Raw genomic sequence first — 21,749 nt, 5'->3', positions numbered from 1 at the left:
ACGGGCTTGAAACCCTCTAATGGAATCGTCGAGGACCTCGAGAATGTCACGACGCCGACCCCGACGACGCGTCTCGGATTCATACGTTGACAATGGAGTCTGGCTCGTGTGGAGACTAGCTCTAAGGACTCTATTCCATTGCCCGAAGTACTGTCAAGTTCATTAATCAATACCAAGTTTGTTTATAGCTTGCGTGTACGAGCGACGAAATATCGCAAGGGCGATGAAACCATAATTGACTGGCAGTTATCTCATCTTTAATTCGAACGTTCGCTTTCCCGTACGCGATTCATCAATTTCACACCAGCGCGCACCGTTGGAAGCTGATATTTCACCGTTGCTGCAAAAATTTGAGCCCTCGAAAATGAATTTTTTCGCAAGCAGTCCATTGTCGCCGTGGAAGCGAATCGAGTTCCATTTGTAAACTCAATTAGCGCGGGGAACTATTAATTTGTCGGGAAGTGGAATTAATCGAGCGTCGTTGCGACGATAAAGAGGGACATTAAATGGAGCGGTACAACGATCAGGTTGATGAAACTGAAATTGCAGCTTTTTAACGCGAATACTTTCGTTGTTTCGCGATTATAAATCTGCGATTTTACGACGACCGCGGGGACGATCGTAAAAACGTGACGACGAAACCCGTTAATTCGAGGCAGCGTGTCCAATGTTGCGTATCGATGCAAAAATATTCTCCATCTTTTTTTTTTTTTTAACCATTTCGTAGATTACGATGGATAGTACATTCGAATCGAAACATTTCGCGTATTTTACTTTTCCGAACATTCTCTCGATTTCCGTTCTTTCTCGCAAGGCTTCCTTTCGATCTCTCGGACTCCGTTTGAGTTTACTTTATCCCCTCTAGGTTCATCATATTTACCTTGATTTTTCTTCTTCGTCTTTCTTCCATTCGATTCTTTCCTTTTCCCGTCTCAATTTCCACCATTTCTATTTTCTCTAATTAATTCCTGTCTAACCTGTTCCGCCCGTTCCGCTATTTACTCTCCTCGCCACTTTTCCCACGGGCCGACGTATTTTTACGTTTTTCCGACGATCAGCTAGTATTTTTGTTCAGCTTGGACGTATATCGGAGCGCGGAGGCTATTTTTCAATCGAGTTCAACGGTTTTACCAATTTTCCGTGAAAGGAAATTTGTATTTGGTATCGTCGTTGTATCCTCCGTATCTTCCAATTCAGTTTGGTTAGTTCGGAAAATCCTAAATATTATACGGAAGCGAAGGTGCACGTTTAAATAGTCCTTTCGGAGCGATAAGAGGAGGGTGTCGTTGGCTTTGATCGCGCTATTATTCTGGCGTCGTAAATGGTCAGCTAGCCTCGAGGGAAAATGGTAACGAGCGGGCCTATAATCGTTCTTATCGGTAGCTTATACGCGTGCACGCGTACTCACGCCTGACAGATAGGCTGGCAAGAAGAATCGCTGCTAGAAAGAAATTATACTGTGGATCGTACGGATAAGATGCGGCGACTGGTAAAAATGGGACCCGCGTTTGCGTCTTTCTACGCTTTCCATGAAAAATTCTGTAGACATGGTGCTAACAGCTGAAATTCAATGGGTAATTGTATTGTTTTAATTGGATCGTTGATCAAAAAGCGCGTCGATCGACGATAGAAAAAAGTGAGAAAATTCGCGCTACACGCAGAAACGAAGCGGAACGGATCCGATCGACGAGTCGCGATCGATCGGAGGGAAGCTAATTAACGGGAGCAGGTGAAAAATCAGCGAACGGACGTGAGCATAATGTACGGAACTGTGAGCTCGGCAGTTTTCTGAACGTTTTAATAGAGAGTACGCTAATTAAAAACCGGATTGCATTACTTTAAATTACCGCGGAATACGTTGAGAAGAGCTCAATTGCGGCGGTCAAGCCAATTAACCGAGTCTCTCGATAATTACGAACCACCCGACCGGTCAGTCGCTTCATTTAAGCCGGCCGCACGATCAATCACCAGCCCCTCTGCTCCGAGGAATTCGAGGACTTTTCTAATTACACGCGTATACCTGTGTCAAGCTGGCCACACTTTGCGCCGCTTTGTGATTCGCATTTCGTAATTCCGAAATTACACGGTCTGTCCAGCGATTGCCAGAAATTCGAAGTGGTCTAATTTCCAACGCAACTTTGGCCAACGCCCCGAGTTTTGTAATAAATGTTAAATAACTGGAGGATATTGCTCACCGAGGAGCTCGCCGCCCGCTGAAAACAAGCCAAGTCTGCCTCTCGGAAAACCCTGCGTGAAAATGTTTGCACGTCCGTCGGCAGCCGAGCAGTTTCGAAACTTATGCTCGTAAAAGGCAACCCGAATGACCGGCCGAGATAATTGCATGCAACGGCCGACTCGCGGTACGCGGAAATACGCTTCGTTGACAACCGACGCGGGAACACTAATTTCGAATTCTTTCCTACCTTCTTCCTTTTCTCGACGTCATTATCGCGACGTAGACTTTATAGATTTCCTCTTCTCGACTGGATATGCTACAACGGTTCAGCTTTAGATGCACCGATCATTTTTATCCAGAGTTAATAACTTCCTTGTAACAACGGAAAGCCAAAGGTACGACAGACCAATTTTTCTGCTAACCCTAACGTCTTGAGGGAGATTCGATTGTTTCTACAGGATGTGACGGCGAGAAGAAAATTCCGAGAAAGTTCATTGTAATCGGAAACGAGTAACTGCGAGCAGGAAAGGGCGTGCTTACCTCGCGTACCGACTAAAACGATGCCTGTTAAATGTCCCCGCCAAGTTTTATGGTTGACTTCGCGCTAATGCGCTACACTTCGTCGCGGTGTATACCAAGCGTTAATGGAACCACGGATTAAGAGGGCCATAAAAGTTGCCAGAACCGGCTGCTAGAGTTGATAAGTAGTCGAAAGAATTACTCGTTCGGCCGAACAGTAAGCAGGGAATTCGAGCGAGCAAACATTTTCGACGATGTTCGGTGTCTCGTTACACGAAGACGGATCGTATGAAAATATGCAAATTAAAGAGCGCGTAAAGTAATCTACATCTAGTTTGATTAACTACAAACGATTTCCTGACTTTGAATTGTGTACGCCACACGTTTAATCGTATACGGCAGGGATGAATCAGTTTTGACAAAGGAAGATAAAAAAATTGATAAATAGATAACGCAACGCTGCAGCAACGCATTAGAGGATGCGATGCGACGCGACACGATTCAGCGTTCTACGTCAACCGATAAACGAACTGCAAAAATACCGGTGGACAGTGAGCGACGCGACCGTGGGTGTATTTTTATGCATCGCGTAGCGCGTCGTTCATAATTCATTTGAAATAACCTACCGCGTGAGACAACTAAAACGCTAATGAATATTCGAATTTAATTGTTTTCTTAATTCGCTTTTTCGCACAGGCCACCGTCGACGTCCGCAGTTTTATTATTAATTCGCCTCTGAATTTCATCATGGTCAATTGTTAAAACGTGCCTGGCCTTTTTACATTTTTAATTAACCGTTGCATTTTTTTAGCTGGCTGCTTGCCGACGCTCTCGTGTTACTCGATTAAAATTTCTTTCCACGTTTAAAAAAAATAAGTGATTCGTAAAATGCGTAATGTAGCCTTTTTTGTACATATTGGACAATAAAAGTGTCGTTATTGTTATTACTAAGTTTATCGTATAGAAGTTGGTCAAAGACGAGTTTCTACAGTTCGGATTATTATCGCGAGCTCGATAACGAGCGGAAGTTATTTTTGCTGGTCGTTGGAGGAAATTAGTCGACTGTTTTCGTTTCCCCACGGCTACCCTTTCGAAGAGGGTCAGTCCCGTTTTCCGGTAGCAAAATCGCGCAAGAACGTAACGACGCTTTTCCAAAGGACCAGGCAGGAGCTCGAATCGTTCTCGTGGGTGTCGTTCCACCTCTCGGAAATGCTCGAGCGATACTTTTATTCGCTGAAGTTGCCGATTATCCTGATGCTTTGCTCGCGAGGATCGCTGACGGCGGGTTAATTAAGGGTTGTTCGACCGCCTCCGCATTGTTTTCTACTTTCCGTAATTCACAGATTTCTTTGAATATTCTTGGGAGAAATTTAAAAGACGTGAAAAGCGCCGCAAGTATTTTAGAGAGGAAGCAATATCTGTTTTAAGGGAGAGTATCTGGAACGGTGCTTTAGCAACGTAAAAGTGGGTCGCGAATATCATCTATCGATAACGTTATTAAAAATGTTAATTAAATTTTAATTCTTTGCCGACTTATGTTACGTATCCCAATAAATAAATAAAAAAATCGTGCGATAGTTGGCAGATATTTGATTTTCGATGGTCGGTGTAAAATTTCAGAATCGATCGATGCAAGCGTGGAAGGAACGAGCCGAGGATTGGGAAGAGGAGGTGCATCGAAGCAGCATGTATGGATGTTTTAAACTAGGACAGGGGTCGGCAGCAGCGTACCTGAAGCAGCTGACACTCAGGGTGAGTCCTTATCCCTTGGTACCAACCTTCGATCATTTTTTAATTTAAACGTATAGATAACGTGTATTATTTTCGATTACATTTCGACAACAATACCCTACTTTATCTTTTCCTCTGGAAACAGAAACGAGAAAAAGATGAAGCGCTAAAAAATCGCGGTCAGATCGGTCGGTTTTTAGGCGGAACACGTTGCGTTGGTACGATAAGTCGAGTAACAAAGCGCTGGAAACAACGGGCAAAAACACAGGCAAGCAAACGAATGAAGAACAATTGCCGTACGATTACGTATTAATTGCGCGAGTATCCGCGGTCGTTCTCCGCTTTTTATCCCTCTTCCACGGGGCTCGTCGGAGAGAATAAATAACGGTGTAGCGACTTCGTCGGTGGAACGAGGCTGAGAGGCGTATAAAATTAAACGTCTTAACGAACGGCGGCCCGCTCTCTTGTTTCTCGGCAGTATATTTTCGCCGGGAATCTTACGAGGTCCGTGATAAATGCGAATCGTAAAACAGTGCGAGCGAATCCGGAGACGTAATTAAGAAGAGAGTGCCAGTTGGAGCGTAACGCTGCCGCTTCGGACCATATAAATCAGCCTCTCGAATTAAATTGAACTTTACAAATCCATTGTTGCCGGTTGGTAAGAGTTACCTTGGAAACTTAACCGCGGAATAGCATCCCTTTTGACTCCACTGAAAGCTCAACGCTAACTGGGACAAAAGATGGCTCGCCACGATAAAATTTATTTTCTATTCGGTTCCTTCCAAGCTCGAAAACGCGTTTTATTACACATTAGACTACTACAGATCGAGTGGCCAACTTTACCCGTATTAAACGTGTTTCGCGTATAGTATGAAAACTTTGCCAAAAGTCATCGAAAGGAAACTTTTTCGTAAACTGAAGTTTGTCCATTTTCATGCAAGATACTAACGATGTCAAAGTATTTAGGCGGAGTTTGTCAGCCGAAAAGCAATCGAATCATTCGCCCAATTTCGCAGTTAAATGAAATTTCGGTCGAGGGCTTTGTTCTTGGGGCGAGTGTCAAAGCGACCAGTATCCTCGGGGCAGTCTCGAGGAACACGGGTGATCGTTAACGCTGATTCTGTGTTTAATTTTCTCGAAAGCGCGTACCACGAACTTGGTTGTATGGCTGGTTTGTGAATCCTGAATCTCTGATCCGTTAATGTACCAATTTGTCAACGGTGATATTGGAATTTCTTCATCCAATTACGTTCTGTCATCCGTAACGACGAAAAGAATCGATCTTCTAAGCGAATTTGGTGTTAATTTTCCAACGAGTATCGGCGAGGTTTCTAGAACTAGAGTTGACAAGAGATCGATCAGAGAAGCTGTCCATAATTGACGAAGATCTCAGTGAATAAAGTACTCCTTGTGTCTCCGACGAGTAGTTGGCCCGAGCTTCCAAACCCCTCTTTGCTAACAAGTTAGGTAGTATAGTACACTCGGTGGGGTGCTTTCGTAAGTAGGACTTTGGCGGCGAAGCTGCTTGCGACCTATAAAAAGGCCATCAAGACCTAGAAGCGAGAATTAACAGTCTACCGTGAGCGATGCCTCTGCTTCGAGAGAAAGTAGCCTCTGGCAGCTCGAGGTCTTTGCGAAGGAACCATCTTCTGCTCCCGCGAACTATTTATCAACTAACTCTCCAACTATGAAGAAACTCTCCGCTAATCCGAGAATCTCTAAGGACGTTCCCTGACACGTTCGTTTATTCGTCTTGCAGATGGTGCTAGGTCACATAAATCGCTATTGGACGCGAAAACTTTAACCGAAACTTGAGTTTCTACGGTTCTCGTTAACCCCCATAACTCTCTATTACTGTGTGGTGCTTTTAGGTACGCGAATAACCAAGTAATATGTTATTTAAACAGTATTCTGATGAGCTATTGAGGAATTTCAGTGGCCAAAGAGCAAGAAGTTCCCATTCGTATAGGCCAATTAATTTTGACGGATTTCCTATACAAAAATTGTTGGTCGGATCGACGACCAACGATGAACGTTTGAATAATTCGTGTGCAGCGACGGGAAAGATTCGGCGTTTCAGCCACTAATTGGAGCGACTGAATTTCAACGAGACCCGTGTGGTTGGTAAGTAATTATCGGACGCGTTCACTCGCGGGGTATACTTCTGATACAATGCAGCGTTGAAACGCGGGTTACGATGTAACCATTGAACGGGAACGTTAGATGATGCGTGGACATACAAATAGGGACAGACATCTGCATGAGTCTACTGATTGACCCATTGTATTAACCCTGCGTTAACTGGCTAAATCAACAACGACGTTCGATCTGCTATCTGGATGCATGCATTTATATACCCTAGTGTTAGACTGATTCGAAAATCAAGAGAGGAAACGGTTGATTTCAGTTGTAGAACATTTGTCAAACTTGAGCCGTTGTTTACTTGTTCGTGTGATAAAACTATCGCGATGGGTATAAGCACTTGCTTTCTTTCCTCGCATTGTTCGATTTAATTGGATAATATGATCTCATGAAACAACGTTTGAAAAGTTTATCGAGATAAATTGCAAAAGAAACAAATCGATAGACATTAATCTGCGTTCCGGGGCTGTGAGATAATTAATGCTACGCGAAACGAGGGATGCGCGGGATTTTTCCTTGGAAAATAAAAGAATTACAGAAAATAATTGCGTGGAACACAATCTGTCGACCTTCCAATTAGAACTTCTTTCGTCGTGGCTCTATTTGTTGCGCGGAAATTCCTCTAACTTTTTAATTAAATTTTATTCATTAACGGAAGTGTATAACGGAAATGGAAACATTGAGCCGGCTGCTTGCTAAAACGTAAGATCTCCTGGGGTAAAAGTGCGAAGGTACATTAAAGGCGACTGTTCGTCGGAAATTGGACGAGGTCGCGAATTAATTTATCAAAAGGTTGCAGCGATTCTATAGAGATAATGAAAACTATAGCACCATTTTGATGAACTTGAAAATCTGGAAAGAAAAATAGTCAAAGGAATGGCTAACGATACTGTCTGGTATAATATTTATATATTGTTAAAACATAGATTACATAGTTGAAACATTTTCCTTGGCATCGTTAAATCGCGAAAAAAAAAGTAGTTTCTACTCGAGAAGGAATGAAAGCAGAAAAATGACGCCTTGAAGAGAGAATGGGGGCGTCCGAGTGAATAGCCACGGTAGGTGAAATCTAACGGAAGATTGAAGAGGGTGACCGGCTGATGTTACAAAGCGGAGAACGCGCGAAAAAGTCTCGCTGCAAAAGGACGGTAATTAGCACCAGTCGAGACGCGAATTAATTAAAACAGCTCCTTCGAAATGCGTCGTCTACGGTAACATGAAACGACGAGAGCAAAGGCTTGGGGCAAGGAAGCTGTTTCGCAATCTTTCCATGGCGAATGCTGTCAAATTTATTATTGAACGGCTTACGCCGTGAATGAGACGAGTCTCGATCGTTTACGAGTCCTCGATTCGTTTCCATTTCTGTGAACTCAAGCATCAAATCCAGAGAAATTAGACGGAGATGTTGGTAAAAGTTTTGTTTGTTTTTATAGATTTTTAAAAGAAATGGAAGGAGGACAAATGACTAAGTAATCTCTGCCTGGAATTTTCGTTGTCTGTATTCTATAATAGCATGTCCACCGATAAAGTTAGAAATTTCTCTGCCTATGCCCTTTCTCGCGAGTGATTAAAAAAAAAAAAAATATGAAGATTCCCGTTCAATAACTGAATTCAAGTTTAGATATGGTAAATTGATATTTTCTTAATTACTCTCGAGAATAACATTCGACAGGATAAACTTTCTCTTTAATCTAACAAATAGCTACAACGAAGAAATTAGAGTCGTCGCTATAAAGTACGAGTTTCTTAATTATTTACACTTGTAAAAAATTACTTAAACGGTGAAGACGTAACGACTAATCTTTACGTCGCTGTCGAACTAACAATGTTAAGTAACGCTTATCGTTCATATTTAATAGCTACGAGACATCGTTCTTTGAGTTCTATAAAAACGCTTAAAGTTAACGGTATCGTGGTACTAGTGAATAACGTGGAATACAATTAAATCGTCGTGACTGTTATGATTTAGGTGAAAGACTCGCGTTACGTGAAGGTTTACTCGCGTACTTCTCGCGTTCGCTGCCGACGAATTCGACAAAACAACACGAACGGTAATTTTTATAAATTTAACACGTTATAAATCCGAATTTGATAAGAAAGCTCTGCCGCTGTCTCTAAACTAGTTTCAAACTTTTAATTTCTTGGCAGCGAATGCGTTAACTGTTTCATCTGCTGTTAAGGAGATATCTCGATTCGTTTCAACACCTGTCTTTCACTTTTCGAATAGTATTTGTTAACGAGGATAATTGGACCGTCCATCTTTGCTTAACCTTCGTGGTCCCTCGGGTGTAACAAAAACGCGACTACTATGTGTCGTGTAAAACAATGACAGTTATAGAAATATACATAACGATACAACCACATTTGCGTTTCTGCGATTGAAGCATACTTTGAAAGGAACGTAAACCTATCTATCTTCGATTCCATAGATCATTGAACACGTTAGATCGAATAACAAAGTCTGTAGAATTCAGGGTCAATGCAAGGATATTACGAAAGGTAGTGGAAGATGATAGAACGAAAGCGATAACGATCGTAGAAAAGTACTAAAAGTTAACGTTTATGTTTGAAACATTTATACGAACTCGTTACTCGATCAAACATTTCGAAATGGATATTTTAATGTTCTTCTTTTGGTAGAATTTTCTCATCGAACTAAAACGCAAGAGTGTACAGTGAAGCGACGGTACCTTGCGCGTAAAAGGAAACTGTAAAAAGGAAGTAATCACTATTTTCTGTAATCACGATGGTTTAAACGATTCGGTAAAAAGGAGGAAAGTTAAGTAGTAATCGGTACAAGTAGTCCGGCACAGCTTACGAGCAAACTGTTTCTCCGTTTCTTTCCTTAATCCTCGGCAACAGCGTTTTTCCTTAAAGCGTAGCGATGTGCAATGAGAACTCACATTTTTAATCGAAAAAGGAAACTTGTTCTCGGCTTCTCAGCTTCGCAAAGTTCCGTCGCATTACCGTGATTCTCTTTATCTTTTTCTCGATGCGTTACGATGCGACCTACGTTTCCCATAGCCTTTAGGAATTTCTTTGAAATAAATCCTGGATGAGAAACATGCTTACCGTGGACGCGAAAAAGATGATTTTACATGCTTTAAATGGCTATCAAGTTTTCTTCACATCTACGCGTACACATCGACTTTTCCTCGCTGATTCGTCGATTTGAAACTTTCGCGAATCGTTCTCTTTGATATGTACCAACCGAGATCCCTTCGATAACTTTCCAAATAAAACAATTCATCGAAACGAATTAATTCGAAGGAATTCGGTATGGATAAAAGAGCTCTTACTTAACATTTTTATCGATAAATAATTGTTGCGTAGAACGGTATTCTAATTGGAAAGATCGATGTATTAATCGATTATTTCTCGCGTATCGTATAGTTCCGTTCTCTTTTAGTAAACCGATTACTCGCGCTGGATACAGGAGACAACACGTCTCTCCGAAACACGTTGATTCTATTTCCGAACGAGAAGGAATAGAATGTAACAAGTTTGCCGTGATACCAAGTTGCCTAGAAGTCGCTTATTCTCCTCCAGGCGAACGTATCGAAACGGCGGAATAATGCGAAAGTTTCCAAGTCGGAGAGAAGCGAGTTTATTATCGGAACGCCACGGCGACGTTTCCCCCGATAGTGTTCCGAACGTGTTTTTTATTTAATTACATAAATTCTGGTTCGATGGTAGCTGTCCCGTTGTAATTCGGTTATTCACTCGATCGCGGAGTTACGTCACACTGCGTGCTCGAGACCACTCGTTGGGAAACGCTCGTTAAAAAACCGCCCCGATCGGTGGGGTGCTTTCGACGAACGAGTATCAAATGGTAATGAACGCGTTCGCGTTGGCTCGAAACAACTGCTAGATTTGTTTGTCGTCAATCGCTACGGAACGAAATTTTCTCTCGTATAATTTCTAGCAAGACAAACAGTTTTGTACGATCGATCGTAAGATGTGATTATCGTGCTTATCGTGCTACTCGTGCTGTTTAATGCTTAACCAATCATGCGCGTTCTATTAAGTCTGCGAGAGACTCCAACATAGAAGAGTACTTATGAAGATACTTATGAAGTAGAATAGATACATTTATACATACGTTTCACGGAGTTCCATCCAACGGGGCTCGATAATTTCATCGGCTGAAAACACGTAAACATTTGACGGTAAAGAGATCCAAAGAAAAAATGATAAAAAAAAAAACAGGTAGATTCTTGTAATTCCTGGGAAGAACGCGCATCATCGATCAAGTATTTACAGGGATGTAAGTGATGGGCGTGTTTCTCCGAACGAAGTTCAACTTCATCGACTTCGTTTCGTAACATTCGAATAGTTTACACCGCGATTACAACCGCTCGCGATCATCGAATGATCGACGAGAGAAGTAGAACAAAAGTAAGTAATGTCGCGGACATTCTGTTACCGCTGCCGTGATGCATTGCCGCTGGATGTTCTGGAACAGACATAAATTTACAACGATCGATTGTTAATTTTTGAACTTATCCATCAAACGTATCAAGTTTGCATGGTGAAAATTGAAAGGCACGATACAGTGTTTACGAAAATTAAGTTTGATGGATTATTCATAAACAAGTTAGAAGTTATTTTGATTTGGAAATATAGAAAGGCTAACGCATGTTTGATCGTGACGTCGAGGTTTCGTTGCCTCCTTCCATTTTCGTACGCCTCACGGTATTCGAAAATGTCGTTCATAGCGAAGCTCTCCTCTTCCCAAGAAAGATGATTCCCTGCCCGACCGATGGCAGGCGAACGCGTCAACACTTCCACTTAGTTTGCGTAATTACATAAAATTACGAGCGAACAGCGTCTCCTAATACGCCGGAGTAGTAGGTACGTAAATGAAATTTCGGAAACTCCTGAAACTGCTTGCAACGCCGCGTTCGCTCGCAACGAACTCTTCCATGAAGTTTCTCAGTTCCTTCGGGTTGTCGCGCGAAAGGAGCCAACTTGTACGCAACCAAAGATTTCATTTTGATTATACGACTAGTGAAACTCGTTTACGCGGTGTCTGTACGTAGATCGTTAGGTAACAACAAAACTAATCGCGATTGTACCGCTATTTTCATACTTTTATAAGCTAGCAATTGATCCTACGCGTGAAATTCGAAATTCGAAATGTTGACCGCCCGTTTCATCTTTTCGCGTGTTTGTTTAGAAATCAGTTGGAGCGCTAGCGTCTTAGTTGCTAGAATTACGATACCCAATTTAAAGTTTTCGTGTGAAACGCGATCACGAGATTCGAGCATAGTTCCTTTGATCCGCGCAAACGTAGAAAGAAAGAAAGAAAGAAAGAAAGAAAGAAAGAAAGAAACAGGAAGCTGTGTAGTGGAGCAATTGACTGCACTCGTGGGTAAATGGAGAAGCAGTTTCCTAGGGAAACCGTGTCGCGGCGAAATAGGTTGACGAGCGGCAGTCGTATGTTTTCTTTTACCGTTAACAATGTAAACCCGTACGCTGTTCGGACGAGTGTTGCTTGGAGAGCACGTGTAAAGCCCGGAGTCTTTCTCGATCGCTTTTTGAATGAGCAAGCGGCTGGATGTCACCGGTCCCTTCTCTGTGACCAGGCTGATGCCACCCCTCGGCGAGTCGAAGTTAATCGCCTGCGAAAGAAAGAGGATAGACAGCGTCTCGCATTATCCGACTGTGACGTGACTAGCTACGAATAAAGGTACTTTGCGGCAGAGACGGTGGCAAGGGCGGTGCCAGAGAGGACAAGTGGTGACGGGAAGTGTCTCTTCTAAGTGGCGAGATGCATCGCGGGACAAATCCCTCTAAAACACGTTTTCAGACTGCGGCCCGTTCGAGGGTAGCTCCGGAACTCCCTTGAAAGCTACTTTCCGTTCGCGTTTTTACTCAGACGGACACATCGTGTACCCGATCGATGCCAGGCGTGTTAATATTCTTCTCGACGTGGTATTACAGCTCGACACGGCATACCTTGGTCCGTGAAACAGACTTAAGCGTCGCCTACACATTATCGTACGGGTCGCGGGATAAAAAAAAAAAAGTTGGTCGACGAAGTGACGTTTTCAACGGGAACGCTTACCTCGCGATTGTGGCTCCAAACGATCGCGGTCGGTGGCTCGGGAGCGTATTTCACCAAACACGTCAGGTTTATCGTACTATCCTTGTTGATGAAGAGCGCTGGACCTCCAGAGATCTCTGTGACTGGTTCTGCGAACACAACATTTATTTTATCCTAATAAAGTTTCGAATATTCCACACGCGGATTTGATACGCGAACAAACACGGTAACCGACGCGACGGCAAGGAAAAGTAGCGGTCTCGATGTTTCTCGTATACGGAGAAAAGAAACTGTTTGTTCGAACGGGAACGTTGGTTTTTGTCCGGCTATGTTCAAATTCAATCTTAGCGTTAGACGCAAAGAGCGGGTCGGCCCGTCGAATAAAATCCAATAACGCTGGACGGAGATCTCTTGATACGATATATATCCGATACCGTTCCTTGAAAGCAAGACTCGACCGAGGGAATACCGATTGGATCAATTCTACATGGCTGGGAATTTCGTCTCGAAAGAATTCGTGTCGCGCACAATCAACTTAAGGCTGGACTGCTACGGAATATATCTACTTGTCTGGTAAAACGTATCGTTTATTCAACAATCTCGACGAAAAATTCACTTATCACTCGAAATTACTTTTCAAGTATTCTATTAAGAAAGAATTTCAGAAGTATAATTCGACGAAGCTGGTCTCAGAGCTTCCTTAGGGCGAGATTTGTGTCCCTGGGCACAAGAACTAACAAAATTCGAGTTTGGTTTCTCAGTGATCGAGTAAGTATATTTGCTTCCAAAAGTCTCAATTATGCCCGTGGTCGGTCGCAAGGGGCAGGATTTAAACGTTTATCGTGTATCATCCGGTATGAAGCAAATAGTCGCGTTGGTAATCATCTGTGTAGTCCAGTCTTGCTATTCCCGTGACATTTTGTAGCAAGGAATAACAGGTTTACCCGCGCAACCGTTTACCAACGCGAGGAAGAAGAAGCGCGACCGTGGGGATTCCTCGAGTTTCTCGAATTCTCTTTGGTCAGCCATGATTTGCCGGCCGACGTTGTTCGCATGTACCTATGTTCTATTTTAGGTGTCTCCGGCGTAAGAGGGTTGTACATTCTTGGGCAAATACGTCTCGAGTGAAAATTGAGTCGTTTGCTCTCTGCGAAGGTAGAACGCTTCGTACAAGTTACGCTGCGCGCCGTAAAGTGTTCTAGTTATATACGTGGTACGGTAAGAAAGTTACGTGACCGAGCGTAACATGTAGAACGTACAGGATAACGTCTTTGTTTATTCCCTTAAAACTGTTTTTAGCGACAACGAAAAATAGTAACGGGATCAGGTTCGCGTGTAAGGTAAATCGTGCATTACAAACAAACACGTTGAGCAGATTAAATGGTTGGTACTTCCTGTATCGACGACACTTGCTTCCGATAGCCCAGTAACTTTGTCCCACGAGAATCCGTAACGTTCGACTAATTTGGCGAATCAATATCTGACCAAGTCATCGATCTCCGCTCCTAATCGATCTTTGTTCGAGCTTCGTAACGTCAGGAAATAAATCGAGGAGGCACCGGATACGTACACTCGACCGCGACTTTCGCCGCAATTGAATCACCACTGCTCTTTGCTCTTTGTAAAAAAGCTAACAAGTAGAAGGGTAGCGAATCGACGCTTCGCAAAGAATAGAATCACCGTCTACGTTGATACACCGAAATCCTGTGATCTAATCAAGTTGATTTAGCGATTGTAGAAAGAACGATTCTAGTTTTTTCTTTTGACTTTGATCAAAGTGATTTATCCTATTCGGTATATGGCGTTTCATCTCGAAACACTTGGATGATCAGTTTCAATGTGACCGGTCGCGACAACACCTTCTGAAAGCAGAGATAAATTATTCTGGAACGTGAAAGGAGGCTGGGATCGATAATGACGGTTCCCCTTGCGCGACGACAGCGGAAAGGTTGAGCGTCTCGCAAAGCGATTTCCATTGCGGCTGAAAATCGTGACCAGGGTTCGAAAGGACAATAATGCCGGACTCAGTGGCGTCCTTTCGCCGTGATCGAGGACGTTACCCCGTCGGATATACACACAGCTGACGGTATCGAGTGTGGCTTAACCTGGGACGAACGCGGGACGAGCGTGCAACCGGCGCATGCATTATTACCGTCGGCTGAAACCGTTCGGGTCTGGTCTCCGGTTTCAGAAGCTACGGTTCCCATATGTTACGCGCCATATCCTCGGTCAGTTCGTCGTCCCCGTCGTTCTATCACAGGGACGAGCATTCCTCCGACCGATAATAATCTTCCGTCCATGCCATTACCGATAGAAATTGATTGCGTCCGTGTACGCGTCCATCGATAGCTGCCCTTTCGCTCGTCTCGAGTGGTTGCTCTTCGGCACGAAAATCGAGCCAGACTACGCCGCTCCGATCCTACCCTTCCGATACACTAACCTAGACGGTATTTTATCGAGAATCGTGATTAAAATACACCGATATTCCGTGGACCCATGCGTTCGATCGCTTTTCCAAGAATTTTCAACTGCGCTGAAACGTATTTTGCTCGGTGCTATAAGGTCCTATTCACGGTAGTTCGAAAGTGGCGACTGATCGATCGATAGCGCATGTCCGTTTACCTGGAATGCAGTCGGATAGGCGTTTGTCGGCGGTTTGCCGGAGCAAGCTGTAATATGTTTTCGGAACGGATTAATCACAGTCGAACGATAAATTTTCACGAGACACCGCGTCGTTCGACCGCGAGTACAATCCTAATGGAAGGCCTGGTAAAAGCTCGCGGTTATTTTCGACCGCGATCGACTGACAACCCGTTGGATCGTTATTTCCGACAAGGATGACGGAGCAGTTTTATCATTCGCGATAATCCCAGAAAATAACGTCTCCTCCGAGCTAGGCCTGTGCTTACGATGCGTTCTACCGCTCGGGACATTACTTTCGGCCAATTCTCGATATGACATTCTTTATTTCAGTTAAACCGTCTGGAAAGAGGTTGGCGCCCCGCCAGGATTGGAAATCATTCGCCACCGTATTGAACTAACGAAACTTTATATCACCCGTACCCACCGCGAGCCGTTAATCCCTTCTCTGTTTTATTATACGAGACGTCTATCGTACTCCCACCCCCTCTCCAGTTCGCTCTTACAACCGCCCTGTTTCCTTCCGACCGAATCTCCACCTGGCCGAATCTACCGGCGACGATGAGAGGATTATCGAAACCGGATTAACCGATGCTTCCCCAGAAATTGCTTGCCCGCTCGACGTGTAACGATAATCGTCGCTACACCGCCGCCCCGTTCCATCCCATACCATCCCATCCCATTCCACCCCCATCCCGTTCTGTTCAACCTGCACACGCTTTCTGCGGCGTCTAACGCTATTCGCCCATCCCACATTGTCCATTTCATCAATCGAACCCTCCAACGAACGCCAGTGTCAGGTCTGTGCGGTAGAACCAATTTTCGCGCCACGCTAGCGCGACGAGGACCAAGCGTTTAAAACGTGTGTTGGTGTAATGGATCGACGCGGTTCAATCGACTACAAGAATTTATAATTATAATTCTAGGCACGAACGAGTACGTTCCGTATTATTGCAACTAAACAAGGTAATTAACCAATTCTTGGAGTTGAATGTGTTGCACATCTTTGCTGGTTTTTTTTTTTTGTTACAAAGATGTATCAAAGGCAGTTTTCGACCACATGGAATTAGAAAAGCCCGAGTTAATTTATTTTAATCTCGTCTTTGATTCCTACCATACTTTTCCAATCGCACCAAACCTGCTTGCTATAGTCGGGGAGTTACTTGGTCGAATGTACCGGTGGCGATGAGAGGATTATCGAAACAGGATTAAGCAATGCACTCCTGCCGCTGTACCTGATACGGTAACAGATATACCCAACTGCTCCTCAGTCGTTAAAAGCTTTTCCCGTTGCCGCTGACTGCCATCGCCGCCGACGACGTTACGCTGGTCGACCCCTTTCAAAACGCACAAATAAACGCCATGAAAATTTACAAACTTCGCCCTCGGGTGCCACTTTAATCCGCAAAGTCGAAAATCCCTAGCCTGGTTCGAATCATCGGCGCTTTCACCCTTCCGATGAGCCGCAATTAGCGTAGCAAGTTTTAATGCGCGGAGAAACTCCGCTATCGCGATCGTTCCGAGAATCTCCAGTTTTCGAAAATTCGATGATAGAACTGAGATCGATATTGCATCTTGGCCAGAAGGAGGGAACGAGGAGAGGAAAAATAAAAGACGGATGACAGGGATGCTATAAACAGAGTATAATCAATTGATCTCTCGTAAACCATCGAGGGTCAGACTTCGAATCACCGTCGGGATGCTTTACAAGTTCATCCCTTGCTTTTTTGCTCCAGGCTCGCTTCATCTGCAAACACATCCTCTTCATCTTTCAAACGGAGAGGCGAGCAAGGGTTGCGTAAAAGTGGAAGTCGATTCACGGAGTCATTCACAATCGGGAAACTGACTTTGGCAGGTGAATCGTTTCTGTCCCGACCGTAGATTCGTCGATAGGTTAGCTATCGACGAATATTTTCCTTCCTTTGGAATATCTTTATCCAAACATTCGTCTCTTTCGGTGTACCTATATTCTCATTCCAAAGCTAACGATTCAAGAGCGTAGAGCTCCCTACATTGCAAATTTTCGAAGGTAATTATTCAACTAATGTAACCTCCTCGCGAACCGCAGTTAGAACACGATGAAAGAAGGGAAGGAGTTGGCTGCCGTAGGAATAACGGTGTATCGTGCATCGCGCGTGCACCCCTGGTATTTTCGCGAAAATAGCACGTTGCACTCGAAGCACGAGAGGTAATTACAATAGCACGTCGTAACGGCGAGGTTCGAGTATTGTTATCACGATGATCCGGCCTCCCCTTTTACCTTGTAATTATTCAGCCCGTTCTGTACACGCGGCCCCATAGTCATTGAAATTAAAGCTTTTTGCATTTTCAACGGCGCCTCGTTAATCCGTCACAATGACGGTTACGTGGCGCGTATTAGCAATAAATTGCGCGAGACCACGGCGCGGCCGTGCCGAGGAGCGATTTTATCGAGAAACAAGATTCCTTGTGGCGAGCCTCCGTTCTACGATCCGATGCGAAACATTTCTTCTCGAACGAATCGCTTTCTACCTTTACGTGGCTCTCATGCGAGGACCACGAATACCTTAACCGAGAAATTCGTTAAAATACACACCTTATTCGACTTTCTTTTCAAGTTGTAGCTAATGTGCTCGATTCTACCTCTTTATTTTCCTTAACGAAAGATTAAACAAATTTGCGCAACTAATTTCCTTCGTACATTTCTGTGAAAGAAATTTTATTCCACATTTTCTACTTACATTTTAATGAGAAATTATCCCGCTTCCGGTCGTAAAACGAATCAAGAAACGTAGGAGATTTCTTCGTTCTTCCACACATCGCGAACAAGCAAGGTAACATATCGTGAGAACGGTAGCTCTGGTCTCTGGAGTTAAACGTAATGGTATTAAATCAGACCGAAAACGACTATCGGTCGAGTTCACTCGCGACCCATTCTCGTTACGTTCGCTTGTAAGCCCCTTAAAGAACGGGACGTTCTTTGGTAATGGCACTGGCTTTTAACGACTAAGAACCAACTATCGAGATTTTCGTAATCGTTACATACATTCGCCTTGTTTCTAAAGCGAAGCGCAATGTAGTGGCAAAATTCCGTTCTGCTTCGAACGGAATATAATCGCCTCCTTAGCCTTATCGCTTACCTCCGTACGAAATGTACTTTTAAATATTTCTTGACAAAGTAGAGCGGAGCTTTGAAAGCTTGGAGAGGGACAAATTACCGCTACAGAGTAATTCGAAGATATAGTTCTATCGTCGAACTCAACGTTTTCTTGGCGATTACGGCGAGCAACTTCAAAAAATACAATCACGAATGAACGTTTTCCTTACCTTTGGACAATAATAATGCCCTAATCCTTTTACAGGGTCGGTAATTAAGATCTTAACTTGAAAGTTCAGCGGCAAACGTTGGCGAAAATGTTATTTTCGAGTACAGGGGAACACGACAATGAATGCGTTCCGGTTTGACGTTGGAGAAATTAACTTTATTCCTGTAATGGAGCTCCGAGGTTAAAATGTTTAAATACCCCTTTTTATTCGCATTAGCGGAAACGAAGTTCGTTTTATGGAATTAAAAGCGGGAACGGAGGAAAGAGGAAAAAAGTCGAGGCAAATGTCGTCTTGACTCAATTCCGCAAATTCAATTTCGCGGGAAAGTAGAACGAGCCAGGGCACGAAATCGGACGCGAAAACTCCGGAAAAATATACTTTCGATTTTTAGTCTTCTCTTCTCCTTTCGTTTTAATCTCATAGACTCTATTCTTGTACCTGAACGCATAAGACATTTGAAGCAAACGTCCGACGTGGATTTCGACTATTTCGAGACAAAGTCATGACGAAGGATACTTATGTATTAAGAATACAACGTGATAAAGTTGAATTTGAAAGATTCAATTCGAACGTGGCAAGTTTACGGATATCGGGTGCTGCGAATGAAATTGAATATAAGACAATTGTTCTTTGATCCGTCCTAGTAGGTATTGATCCTTTATTAGACGTCGTAAAAGAGCTAGAACCCATGAGAGCGTTTGCTGTCTTTCGATGCGTATCCATGTTTGTACGAAACACGAAAGGCCAGGACAATAGAGCGAGCATTTGCCTATCTGTATCTGTTCTTCGACGTCTGCGCTTGCTTTCTATTTTTCACGACGCTGTCAGCTTTGATGTTAACAAAGAGTGTGTCTTTTCTCTTTTGTTAACCATTTTCTAAAAGTCTAGACACGTCTGATAGTATACCAAATATTCCAACTATTATCAAACAAACAACGCATAACATTGAGTAAGAGTTAAATTGTGCATCTTTATACGCTGCTTCTACGTTGGCGAATAATCGATGGGTCCGAGTCGCGATCGAAAGGGCCAACGATTCATCAACGTCGGCGGCGATTATCAGGCCCTGAAGTAAGTTGGTAACGCTTAAATCCTGCGAACGGGAGGTAAGAGAAATCAAACGATTACCTTCGTGTCCTACACAGAACCGGATATCCAGGACGTGGATTTCTTTCGGATGGATGATCGAGACGAGAGAACAGGAAGGGCCTCCCATAGTTGAACCTTGGACGGATAACGACGTCAAGGATCGGATAGTGTTTTGCGAAAGCGAGTCACGAACGGAGCCAATTATCGCCGAAGCTAATGAAGCTATTGCTCCACGAAAGAAACGGAAGAAGAGAAATCGCCGGAATCTCCTGCTCCGTCCATCGATGTCTCTTGCTCTCTTTCAACGTTATCTATTGGATTCGATCCCCTATTTCGCTCCCTTATTTCTCCTTTTTCCTTTGACTCCCTCTCGTTGGTCTTCACCTCTTTCGCGCTTAATTCACCGCAAGAAAAAAAAAAAAAAGGAATCGGGGAACCTACTTTCAGAAGTCTTTTAGATTCGTCTGTTCATCGGAGTGCACGCGACCCATACAAATTTAAACTTACGGAAAACACGTACGTGAAACGGTTACGTTCGGATCGAGATCCTGTGAAATTTCTCCGATCTCGCGTTGATTTACAATTCCCAACGATGGTACGTTCGAGAAAAGAAAGGATTGTATTTTTAGTAATATGAAATATATTATTATAAATGTTCGTTTATCGTGTCGTGTCTAACGAGTGCAGTGACAGGAAAATTGTGACACGTATATCGTAGTTTTGAGGTAGATTATCGTAACAAGTTTCGTAACAAAGCAGGTAGCGGAGCAATGAAATACATATCTGCGGTTTAATCGTACATGCTACGGCGGGGACATGGATGAAATCCATGTACCACGCCAGCAACGTAATTATACGATAGAGTCAGGACGTGTATCGAGCAAAGAGAGGGAAACCATCTTCCGGAGGCATAAGCATCTCGATGACAATGAACTGAAGCAACGCTGAACGCTTCTGAGGTAACCGACAAAACGATCTATTAATTTTGTAAAACCATTATTCTCTATTTCTGAGTTATTCTTTCCTTCTTGGCTGTGCCACAAATAACGGACCGTCTCGTATAAATGACGGTGCAATTTCACCGCGACGCTTGTATAACGTACACCTATGGTCGAACGAAAGAGGAGAAAGACTTTCGAGCCAATATCCGAGCATATACGTTAGGACAGGATTTCCCAAGCTTCCTTCTAACCGCCCGCTACATTCTCTGTAGAATTCGCGATAATCGCGAACAATAACTTACAAAGAAAAAAAGGATCGTTCGAATTGCGGATTTGTATGTTATATTTGTACAGCTATGGGGCTGTGAAATTAATTAAACGTAAAAAAAGTCATTTCCGTAAGGATCATAAGAACCTAGAAAATGTGAGTAGCGTAGAAATGAACCAATTCGGATTGTGTTATTGGATTTAGTCGAATAAAGTTTCATCCAGTTTAGGCGATCGCTGACTCACCAACCACGGTGAGGTAAACGGGATGGCCGATGGGTGGAGTGGTGGATATTTGGCACTCGTAGATACCAGAATCCTTCTTCTGGGGGTATCGTATCCTCAGAGTCCATTCTTCTGTATGTGGAGTGTGCATCGCTTCGAAACGTTGATCGCTCGTGTAGGTGTAACGACCTACCGTTAATAGATGTATGTCTCGATGCCTCACCCAAGATACCTAAGAGTAAAACGACTGTTAAGATCGATTTCACATTTCGCAAGACGAGCTATTAGTCAGTTTGTACATTTACACTCGAGCAAATTATTTTTTATACGCGTTATATTTTCAAATGAACTCCAATGTCCACTGAGACTGTCGATCCAAGGCCGTCCTAACAGTCATAAGCTATTTTATCCTTGGCAGGCTACGCTAACGATCGTCCTGCAGCTCAAAAGGCAATTTCAATCGTTTTTGTCGGCGCGATTTAACAGATTAATACGCTCGACATACAAGCTGCGGCTAAGCAATCATCGCGAGCCTCTGTTCGCGATCCGCACGCGAATCCGGAAAATTGAGACCGCGGCCCATTCATTACGCTCGACCCACTTCTATCTCTCGTAATGTCCAGTCTACTCGCAAAACCAATTGATCGCTCGCTCATTATTTCGA

At 43.6% G+C, this 21,749-nt stretch overlaps 1 protein-coding gene across 3 annotated transcripts in view; it reads right to left on the bottom strand.

The window, feature by feature from the left end:
* Nucleotides 1–9,719: 9,719 nt before the first annotated feature.
* Nucleotides 9,720–21,749, bottom strand: part of LOC128885361 (zwei Ig domain protein zig-8-like) — a 33,947-nt gene continuing 21,917 nt past the window's right edge. For 2 of the 3 annotated variants that reach the window (XM_054139373.1, XM_054139374.1), the window contains exons 4-7: nt 21,107–21,317; nt 12,639–12,766; nt 12,024–12,192; nt 9,720–11,024 (exon numbers count right to left, since the gene is read on the bottom strand). In XM_054139373.1, coding sequence (XP_053995348.1) covers nt 10,933–11,024; nt 12,024–12,192; nt 12,639–12,766; nt 21,107–21,317 — 600 coding nt within the window. In that variant the 3' untranslated portion in view covers nt 9,720–10,932. The remainder of the gene's footprint in view (nt 11,025–12,023; nt 12,193–12,638; nt 12,767–21,106; nt 21,318–21,749) is intronic. The other variant, XM_054139375.1, reaches the window with a different exon arrangement.

The sequence above is a fragment of the Hylaeus anthracinus genome, unplaced genomic scaffold (genome assembly GCF_026225885.1).
Source record: "Hylaeus anthracinus isolate JK02 unplaced genomic scaffold, UHH_iyHylAnth1.0_haploid 11981, whole genome shotgun sequence".
Lineage (NCBI taxonomy): Eukaryota > Metazoa > Arthropoda > Insecta > Hymenoptera > Colletidae > Hylaeus > Hylaeus anthracinus.
This window is presented reverse-complemented; position numbering and strand designations above follow the sequence as displayed.